Below are 10,999 nucleotides of genomic sequence, written 5' to 3' on the forward strand. Positions count from 1 at the left end.
AGTGGTTTCCATTCCCTCCACTCTCTGCACAGGCATGTAAGGCTGAGTAAAAAGAAAAGCCCTGAAAGAAGCAGGAGTCAGCATGAGTTTCCAGCACAGGCTTCCAGGGCAGCTGCAAGGTTAGCTTTTTGGGGAGTCATGTCCCAGCAGCAGAGGGAAGGCAGGCACACCTGTGCTTTCACACTGCCCAGCTAAACCACAGGCACAGCCCCAGCTGCCTGGACTTATTTGCCAGATCAGAGGCTCCTTAAAAAGGGCCATTCCTTTGCTCACCTGATGCCATGGAGGTGGCAAATGAGGGAGCCCAGTACTGCAGTCAGCAGGGATTATTCAGAAGAACCTGCACGGGAGACAAAAGATCACTCTTTCACTGTCCTGAGAAAAACCACCCAGCCAGGCTGGCAGTGCAGGGAAATGCTCTCAGCAGCGTGGCAGACAGCTCCAGAAATGATGAGCTCCCTGTGCATCTCTATGGAAGAACAACCATCATTACAGCAGTACATCATTTCCACTTTTGCCTGTCACTTATTTCTACTCACATGTAACAGAGTTACAAGGTGAAAATGAGCTGAGGATGAAGGGAGCCACTCTCAGTAAATGGAGGTGCCTCTGGGCTATAGTTGCACACGCAAAGTTGGGCCTTGCTTACAGATACCCAGGCCAGACATGTCTGGGACCACAGGTGGGGATGTCAAAGTAACCTCAACTCTGAACACAGCTCACTACCACTCCTGTGCATGACTGGCCCAAGCAAAGGATCAAAATGGCCAAGAAACCCCCACCAGGACTGCTACCAGACTAACGTGAGGTTTAACCTCACTGCTCCCTAGAATCACCCCTCTCCAGATGCTAAGCCCCAGAGACAACTTCCCCAGATGATAAAAAAAATCACATTGACTGAAAGCAGCCAGGAGAAGGAGCCAGCCCAGTCACCAGAGGAACAAGCACACAGGGCAGAAACAATAAACACTGCCAAGGAAAAAACGGATGTGAAACATGCAGGAACTGACTAGGACGGTGACCCTTTTCACTAAAGACACATGGCCTCTGTGGAGGCAGCAACCTGGGCAGCTCCCAAGGACTCCCCAGTGCTTGTGGATGCACAGACACTCCCAAAAAAATGCCTTGTCCAGCCTTGGGCTGCAACTGGGCTGCTGAAGTGTCAAGTGGTCAGAATAACTAAGCAGGCAAGGAAAACTGAGAAAACTAGAACGAAGCAAATCAAAGTTGTGAAGATTTCCCCAAACAAGCACTGCTGGAGAAGTTCTCAGTTACTGAATCCTGATGTAGAGGGAAAAATGAATGATAGTGCTCACAACCTCTGCTGCTTTGAGCAGGCAATGCCCTCCCCCAGCTGCCGAGGGCCATTTCCCTGCCTGCTTGGCACTCATCTGATTTTCTAGGACTTGAGAGAAGACTGGGACTCCTTAGAAGACTAGAAAGGAGATGAAGGGGTCCAAGTGAGACCAGCACTAAAACAATCACCCAAAGCTACAGAGCTTACAGTTCTGACATCACTGCTCTGTGTCCTGGTACAAGCACCCACCACCAGCACAGATCCCTCTATCTCTAAGCTTCCCAAGACGAGTACAGTAGATAACAAAGAAGAAACACAAAAGCAAGAAACCTTCTATATTGAGCTTACTGAGAGAACTTTGACCTCTCTTGGTTTTTTGGTAGTCTTCCTGGGGGTGTTTACTGCTCACTTGAGCAAGCCCTGCTGCCCTGTCCATACTCCCTGCTGCTGAGAAGAAAGTTTGGGTAAAAAAAATGGAGATTAAAAGCTGCTCTGAACTTCAGACCTAACGACTCCACCACAATTCCTCTGCTACTGCAAAGGAGTTGTTGCTCCATGGGCACCTAGAACCAGGCAAATACAACACCTCTGTCTCTAACCAGCAGGATGGGGAGCGATGGGAAAGGTCCTGCAGCCAATGCACAGGGCTGAGACTGCAGATCATGACTCTGGCCTCAGCCTTCATAAGAGCTTTTTGGGTGGCCCTACGAAATTTCTGATGACTCTACAAGACTGACCTCTCACAAAGAGGCTAGGAGGCTTAATTCTTTAATGATGCTAAAGCATTCAGACATCTGGAGAGAAGTATTATTCAATTACTGTCTTGCCAAGGGAAAACCTCTCTTCCCTAATCTTAGCTGCAGCTATGGAGTAATCTTTATTAGTGCATGCACGCTGTGTGATAACGCAAGGAAGTGTCTGCTGCAGAGCACAGGCAGCAGGCAACAGCAACTGTGGGAACCTTAACTCAGCATTTCCTGACAGGAGTGATTAAAATCTCAAACTCAGTGTAATATTAACACTTTCTCAAGAGACTGACAGCAGGTTTGCCCTGTTTACTTTAGCAATTCACAGTCTGCAGATTAAGCTGCATACTGTAGTATAAGATTTAAGATCGATACAGGCCCATGGCAAATGAAACCAGTGGAAGAAATGGAAGAGACTCATCTCTCCAGTTTACTTTGCCATGTCTATCTGGTCTTTTAAAAAGCAACACAATGCTCATTGTTTCAGCCTCATTTTTTGTGTTCCTTATTGGAACACCACATGAAGTGACCTGATATTGCCAGGTAAGCAGGGCACTGGGGCAGGCTGGTCTCTGCTGCCCCTGCACACCTGCAACATACAAGAGACCACAGAGAACAGCCATTCATAGAATGAAACCCCAAAAAGCTGTGGGCATAACAGACAAAACCCTGCAGACAGACTGTAAACCAAACACTCCTTTCAGCTTGCTTTGAGACTGTCTCATGCCCTCTGTGCCAGCACTGCCACATCCAGTTACTGAGGAAGGGGCCAAACTGAGATGTGTGCCTCTCAGGGCAGACAGATGCCATGTTCCCTTCCAGTTCTGCATCTTCCTAGAAAAGATCATGCAGCAAACTGTGAAAGCAGCAGCTATGCCAAGCCTCTACCTAAACACACAGTGCCAAGGCAAACAGCCAGCTCTGCATGCCACCTTCCCTTGTCACAGCAACGGCTGCAGCATGAGCTGGCCTTCTGCAGAGCCACTATCACGCTTTACTAACTCCATTCAGTTGGCTCCTAACCCTGAAATAAAGTAATGATGTTTGTGTCTTTGTACAGGGCTGCATAGAGAAAATCAAGTCAGCACTGAGAAGAGGGGAGCAAGTATGTTCTGAGCAGGCTCTGTGCTCGCTGATGGGGACAGTGCACACAGCAGCAGGTCCTGGGAGAGCAATCCTTCAGCATCTCCCTGCCAAGCGTGCCACACCACAGGATTGGCACCTGCACAATGAACAAAGCAACTACTGAGGACAGAATACACCCCAAATCAATTTCTTTTCACCTGTGGAACCAATATCTCCATAATAAAAACAACAGTCACTATTGGCTTGGGCCGGGTTTGAAGCAACAGCCTCCTCCTGCAGCATGCAACAAGCCCCTCTCACCCACCTCTGCCCAGTAAAGGGCTAGAGCTGACAGGGTCTATATTTGCAGTGTTGTATCTGCTTCTAGACGCTGAATACTTTCCCATTCTGTCCTGTAAAACTACCTTCTCTGGCCCAGAAACAACATAAGAATTGATGGCTGAGGAGCTAGCACAGAGCACAGCTGCCTGTACCAACAGAAGAACATGGCTTGTCTCAGCCTTTTCCAAGGGCTGAAGCTGGCAAGGAAGGAACCAAGGAGGCAATGACATATTTAGACTCATTTCCCCAAACTGACACATGAGCAGTGGCATACATCCCCTGGGAGAAGAGCTGTTCCCTTCTGCCCAGCTGGGGAAGGTGGGGCAGAGGTGCTGTCTGCCCCAGGACCAGGCACAGCCCTTCCGAGGCCAAACAGTGCCACACTGTGGCAACACACGGGCTGCTCCACTCCTTCCCAGACACGGAGCTGCAAAAACCACAGAGATGCAGTGAGGAAGAAGGTGAGAGGCCATAGCTTCAAGGAGTGAGGAGGCCAGAGCTTCCCGAAGAGCTGCTGTCTTTTTGCAGCCACAGTTTCACAGCTCAGGGGCTTTGGCAGTGACACAGACTGAAGGGTTCCTGTTAACCTGCTTCTTTTCAATACAGATTGATTTGCTGATGTGGCCACAGTACAGCCCTGTAAGCAACTGTGCCAAACACAAGTGGAGGGCTGCACCACAGCAGGCACAGGCAGAGTACAAACACCCTGGATGCCAAAAGTAGCAGTGCCCAAAGCTGGGCCTGCAGCTCCCCTTGCCCTCGTGCAGCCTCTGATGATCACAAAGCTCACACTCTCCACGAGCCAACATTTCAAAGAGATGAAGAAATCAAGACTAATGGTAGTAATCAGACACACAATCTGGACAGGCATTACCAGCAACCTGCACTTCAGAGAACACAGTCCCCCACTGAACAGATGAAGGGCAAGCTCTGGCAAACAGCACTGCACTATGAACAACAAGACATCACTGCTCCCAGCTTTGCTAGCCATTCCACTACCTCACATGAGAACACTGCAGAACAGAAACCCCTAGTGCCTTGAAAACACTTGCAGCATCTTATGTCACAGAATCTTCATCAATGATTTATGGAGAGGCTAAAGCTTGGCACATTCCTTTCAATGATGCTGAGGAAGTAAAAGGTCTCAAGAAGAGAAACTGAGGAGAGGGAAAACAACCAAGGGCAGTAACGTCTTAAAAATGCTGCAGTGATGTGCCAGAGCTTATCTTTCAGAGCTCCAGGACTTCAACCCAGTTCCACCCAGCTGAAGTCACAAACTAGTTATGAAAGTGCAATTGTATCTGGGAAGCTCTGGGCCCCGCAGTATGTGGGGAAGGTCTTCCCAGCTCTGCTAAACTCACATCCTTAACAGCCATTTTAGGACAGCCCAGAGCTCCCTGGCAAGTTTTCTTGCAAGCCTCATGTGCCAAAGCAGTACAAGGATTCCTAGAGGATGAGCTCCCAACCACCACTGCCTTCGCCTGCATTCCTGGGCCTGACAATCAGAGTTCACTCAGGCTCCTCTTGCAAGGTACAGTGCTCAAACAGACTGACAAGAGATACCATTAGTCACATCTTCTTTTATCCTTGCCAAAGGCAGGCACTAGCCTGGACTCTCAGCAGAACAAGTAATGCAAATCTAACACCTACACTGGAAATTAAAGCCCTGGTTTTCCCATTCCCAGTGCAAACCTCCAATCACCTGGCACTGGGACAAGTGATCCACTTCCAAAACAAGCCTCAGAACTTACAGGGTTCACTGTTAACCCTGCTCTTTAGCATCTGATCTCATTTCCCACTGGCAACCTCACCCAAGTTAAAGCCCTCAGCAGAGGCATTTTACAGCATCTTCTGCCTGTGCCTCTCCTATTCCATATCAGCCACACCAACACAGGCTGCCAAGAAACGGATGGTAACAACATGCCTTAAACATAAGAGGCACGAGGTCACCAGCTCCTCAGCCTGACCCAGGCACAGCTCCCATAGGGGAAGCCAAAACACTGCAAAATTTAGCAACAGGAAAGCAAAACAGATCCAGTGTCATTCCACTGCATTCCAAACACATGACACCAAAGCCAACTGCTGCCTCCTGCAGTACTCACGTCGCTGGGGCTGAGGTTCCCAAGCCCGTTGTCCTGCTCAGAATCCCTGCTGGAGTCCAGGCCTTGGGAGGAGCGGGGGTGGGAGGGATGGATCCAGATCTCCAGCCGCGTGGCATCATCTCCGACTTGTCGCAACGTGGACTTCTTGCCCTTTCCCCGCCGGCTGGGGCTCAGATCCAGCACCTGGTGTTTCCTCTGCTCCATCTGCTCAGCCTGGGCAGATGGGACAGATTCCAATCACCCAGGGGTCAAAGATCAGGAAAAGTGTATCGTTTCATTTACATGGAGAAATTAGCCCTCTCCTCTGCTCCAGAACCACGGTAACTCATTGGCAGGTCCAGAATGTGGATTCTGACACTGAAGGACAGTGCAGGTGAGAGATTTTCAACTCCAACTGTCCAACTGTCCTAGGACTGTGTCCAGTCCTAGGAGTGACAGCCAACATGCTCTTGACTTCCCTCTGGGGCACAAAGGGACTGCAGCCTCTCCTGCCCACCTCAAAAGGTGTGGGGCATCTACGGGACAAGGCAATGAACATGCTGCATGCTAAGGCCGTGCTGCAAACCACAACAACCAACAGCCCTTGCTGAGCTTGGCTCTTTTACAGTTTGTGACCCATAAATGAGAGATTCAGCTGTCCAAACAACCCCAAAAGCAGTCTGAGGAGAGGCAGAAAGGACACCATCATTCTGAAGGCTGCCTCTTTCATTCACTTCCCAACATGGAATGTCTTAGATAAGTGATGACTGTAAGTCCAAAAGCCACCATCCTCTCTGGATCACAGCTCTGCAGCACAGGCAGCTGCAGCACCCTGCAGCCCAGCTCCAAGACTCACCTTGCGTTTTGTCTCTTCAAACAGACTCATGAGGCTCTCCTTGGCTGTGAGGATGGGGTTACTTGCAGCCAGACTACGCATGTAATAGTAGACAGCATCCAGCTTTCTCCTCTGCAAAAACACAACCAGACTCAGAGCTGTCACCCACCTGGGGTCATTTGGAGCCAAGCTCCCACACACTTCTCCCTCCCTGTCCCTCAGTGTGTGTGCCCTGCCCCTCAATACTGCCTGGTACAGACAGACGTGCAGATTAACACCATGACAAGTAGGATGTTGAGCTTTCCATCTCCAGCTGCTTACACCCACCAGCACAGAGCACAAGCCCTTTTCCAGGGTTAGAGAATACAGGTGACACTGCAGACTCACTTTGAGGCTTCTACAGATGCCACCAACCCAGAGGCTCACACAAAACTTGCCAGACATGATGGTAAAATGCAAAGATATAAATACTGAACCCCTGACAGTTTAGGAAATAACTCTTTTCAATGCTACTGTGAATATGGGAATGATGCCACATGAGTTTTACAAAGAGCAGAGGCCTGGGAAGACTAAAGGGTTTGCCAGACTCCTGCCAGTTTTAGGGCAGGATGTCTCCCTCATCTCAGCCTACAGCTGGGCCAATGCCCTCACACACAGCCATTTAAGGTTCTGTCCACAGGCTGCTGGCCTCACCAACCACCACAGAGAGCAAGACACTTTGCTGCTCCAAACCCCACCAGGGACTCAGAAAGGTCATTCCCAGCCATGAAGGAAACACACTTCTGAACCCTGCAGCTCTGAAGTGCTCTGCTGTAAACCACAACCTTTCAGTGTTGCAAACAGGCTGATCCCCATCAGCTCTTGGGTCTCAGCTTCCATTATCTGCTGTCACACCTTCAATGAATTCAGTTTTTCTGCATGGCTGGAGCAACCAGCAAAATCGAAACCCAAAGAAAGTTGCTTAGACCAGTCCAATGAAGACATGTCAAACAGAAACAGTATCCTCATGACAGCACAGCATTGAGCACACAAATCTCACTCAAAACTTTAAACACAAACCATTTTTAACACATTTGCACTCCCAACAGCCCACAGAACAGTCCCCAAAATGCCCAGAGCCTGAGGGACTAGCAAGTATCTAACAAAGCTGCCTGAAGCCACAGCAGCTGGAATCCACACAGCACCTGGAATCCACACAGCACATCCTGCCATCAGCTTTTTTCTTGTCTAAAAAAACCCCCAAACATCTGGGAGCAGTGCTCTAAACAATGCCTTTCTCCATCAGATGGAATCTCACAGCCACCCCAGAGGCTGTTTCCTACATCCATGCATGATGAGCCTCTTACCGTGTAGATGGCCAGAAGCGCCAGCTGGTTGTACGGGCGGCCGTTTTTGGGAGCAATTTGCTGAGCCTTCAGGTACCAGCTGAGGAGGAGAAGAATCAGATTAAGAAGTTTATTGGAAGGACATTGGGTTATGAATTCCCCTCACAGCACAATGTTGGCAGACCTGCAAGGAACAGGCCTTTTGCACAAGTGCCCTCTGCCTGCAAGAGCACGCACAGGCAGCGAGCCCGAGCCCGGCCTGGCAGCTGGGGCACAGCACAAGAGAGAGGAGCAGATACAGCTGCAGAATGAAACGGTCTTGGCTCAGCACAAATAGAAGCATCTAACCAGACCCAGCAAGTGTTGTCAGGAGAATGGAGCCCAGCTGTTCTCCAATGATAGGACAAGGGGCAACAGGTACAAGCTGGAACATAAGAGGTTGCTAAGAAATACAAGGAAGAATTTCTTCCCTGTTGAGGTGAGGGAGCACTGGAAGGGGCTGCCCAGATGGGCTGAGTCTCCTTCTCTGCAGACATTCCAAACCCCCTGGACAAGTTCCTGTGTGTCCTACTCTAAGTGGCCCTGCTCTAGCAGGGGGGTTACACAGGATGATCTTTCAAGGTCTCTTCCAGCCCTTAAGATTCTGTGATTCTGTGTTGTTCCCTGTGCAGCCTCAGGCACAGAGAACAGGCTACTCAGGGAACATTCCACACAGTCTCCTTTTTAGCTCTGTGGCAGCTGAAACCAAACCCTCCATGTTCCTTAGCTCGTTTCCTGTATTTTCAAGATACTTGATCACCTCAAGAGAAGCAGCATCCACTCAGTGAGACTCTATTCATCCCTCCATCCTCCCACTTTCCCTCAACTGTATTATCCATTCCCCAGCTTCTATCAGTCTCACACAGATCCATCAACACTGTTCAGACACATCACAAACCCACTATGTTCCCTCCAGGTTCCCTGAAGTATCAGCATACACCATGACATCCACAAAATTATCTGCTTTCCCACCCTACTCTCCAAATCTCCAGAGATTTCAGGGCTCCATCCCCCATGCTGGGTTCACTCACTCCCCCCACAAGCCTTTACTCCAAAAAAAACATCAGAAAGAGTCAGGAAGCAACAAGTGCCAGTAACTCCTGATGCAGTCAGAATATATGGACACATATGGAAACCTCTCACAATTGAAAAGCTACCAGAAAACACAACAGCCATCCTGCCAGCACCAACAGCATCAACCCTCCCTGCTGCGAGATCAGCACAGGATAACCTCCACCCAAGATGGCTGGAGGATGACTGGATGTGCTGTGTAACTCTCTGGGACAGCAAATCAGTCCAGGCTATACATTTCAGCTTCATAGAGATCAATACAGTAAAGAGGAGTGGAATGAATTCTTTGGCTAGAAGCAAGTTTAAGCAAGAAATGAGATGCATTCATTGTAGGCAGAGGAAGAGCTGTGCTGCAGCAAAGAGGACAATACCTGCGGGCCTTTCCGTAGTTGGCAGTGTCATTTGCTTGTTCTCTGTATCTGCAGATGTCCCCTTGACAAATCATACACCTCTGAGCACTGATCAGAGCATACTTCACCTGGAAAGAAGCATTCAGTACATCAGGTGGGATCTGCACAGCCCTGGCAGACCCAGTGAGCACACGGGGACTGCAGAGAGCTGAGAGGAGGTTGCTGACAACACTGAAGGTCTCACAAAAGGGCAGCAGAATGAAATGACAAGGCTCCATGGCACTGGTTCAGCATTTGTAGGGGCAAGCCAATCCCCTAAACACCTCCTCTCTTACAACAATGCCCTGTCTCTCTCCAGAACAGAGCTGTTCAGCCCATGACCAATTTGAGGCCAGCTGCTACACAAACATCTCTCTCTGGGAATGGAGCTGCACTAAAATATCCTTTAGCAGCTGTCAGCAGGGCAACGTGCTGTCAAGTGGCAGGGAGGCAGAACAACTGTTAGGCTTTCCTTGTGTGTTATCCTGCATTCCATGGACAGAAATAAGAGATGTTCAGTGCCTAAAGCAAAGCCAGGGTGGTTTGGAACACATCTTTCCCTTTATTAATCCCGGTCACAGAACTGGTACAAACCCCAAAGTTTTTGTTTGCAAAGGAAGCTAAGGAATATCAATGCACCAGAGCTGGTTCAACAAGCTCTCTACCAGCTGAGAAAGACTCCCTGCAAACATGCTGCCATCTGTTCAGAGTACAGCTGCCTACCTCTTGGCAAGGACAGCACACTGGCTCTTGCATGTTGCACACAAAGAGGATGGGAAGCCTCCAGGAGGAAGCCAACCTACCATTTTCCTCAGAGGCTTGCTGCGGATGGCCATCCCATCCATGTAGTCCTCCAGCTTGAACTGGTATGACACCTGCAGCTTTTGGAGTAGGCCATCAAAAAATGACGTGCCCTGCAAAGCACACACACACACACGCTGGGATGTTACAGCCTTTCTGACAACGAGCATAAAATCACCCCACTGCGCCAGCCACGTGCAAGAAAGGAGCCCCTCTCTCTGAGGTTTGGGCTGTTTCTCTTCAGAAAACAACCAGGAGGTCAGGGGATTCCCAACCTTTTCAAGACTGAGCTAGAAAAATCTTGAGACTCACCTGAAGTGTCCTGCTTTGAGTAGAAGGGTTGGGCTGAAGCCCTCGAGCAGTCCCTTCCCACCAACCTAATTCTATAAACCACACTCTCTCAGACCTGTCAGGCACCCTCGTTTATGGATGTTTCTCTCTTCCTACCTCATCTAGAAGCTGAAGAAGTTTGTTCCGAATTTCTTGGGCATTTTCCCCCTGAGGGTCCTTGAGAAGCTGCCGGAACTTCTCAATCACTTGGTAAAATGCATTCTTCCACAGCAGCTGGTCCACGTTCTGGGTATCAGAGAACTCAATATCCATCAGGATGCACCGTTCATACAGCTGCAGCATCTCCACCCTACAGGGCAACACAACCAGCAGATCAAAATGACAGCAACCACCCAGTCCAGGCCTGAGGTGCTGGGGCACATGTGCCAGGCTGCCTGCTGCTTTTCATCCAGGCAACATGAGCCATCAGCAGCACAGCTGGCTGCACGCCACAGCTAATTGATGCTTCCACACATGTCCCAGAGGGAGGTGGAAGCTGATGGAGTTAAACACTCTTCCAAGAAAGGTCCATCTCCCTCGTATGTATGCTCCAGAAGGGACCAGGACCTGGCAAAGAGCAAGCAGTTTTGTTACAGTTCTGCCACTGGATCTGCAAGGCAATGCAGTTGGGCAACACCTGGCAAGCACAAGCCACTCCTGAAGCCCACAATGCAAAGC

At 49.6% G+C, this 10,999-nt stretch overlaps 1 protein-coding gene across 5 annotated transcripts in view; it reads right to left on the reverse strand.

Annotated features, from left to right (window-relative positions):
• SMG6 (SMG6 nonsense mediated mRNA decay factor) overlaps positions 1-10,999 on the reverse strand; it is a 113,926-nt gene that overhangs the window by 97,094 nt on the left and 5,833 nt on the right. For all 5 annotated transcript variants that reach the window (XM_062012279.1, XM_062012278.1, XM_062012277.1 and 2 more), the window contains exons 3-8: positions 10,439-10,631; positions 9,994-10,104; positions 9,173-9,279; positions 7,713-7,791; positions 6,388-6,498; positions 5,553-5,765 (exon numbers count right to left, since the gene is read on the reverse strand). In XM_062012279.1, the coding sequence (XP_061868263.1) occupies positions 5,553-5,765; positions 6,388-6,498; positions 7,713-7,791; positions 9,173-9,279; positions 9,994-10,104; positions 10,439-10,631 (814 nt within the window). The remainder of the gene's footprint in view (positions 1-5,552; positions 5,766-6,387; positions 6,499-7,712; positions 7,792-9,172; positions 9,280-9,993; positions 10,105-10,438; positions 10,632-10,999) is intronic.

This window comes from Colius striatus, chromosome 20, assembly GCF_028858725.1.
Source record: "Colius striatus isolate bColStr4 chromosome 20, bColStr4.1.hap1, whole genome shotgun sequence".
Taxonomy (NCBI): domain Eukaryota; kingdom Metazoa; phylum Chordata; class Aves; order Coliiformes; family Coliidae; genus Colius; species Colius striatus.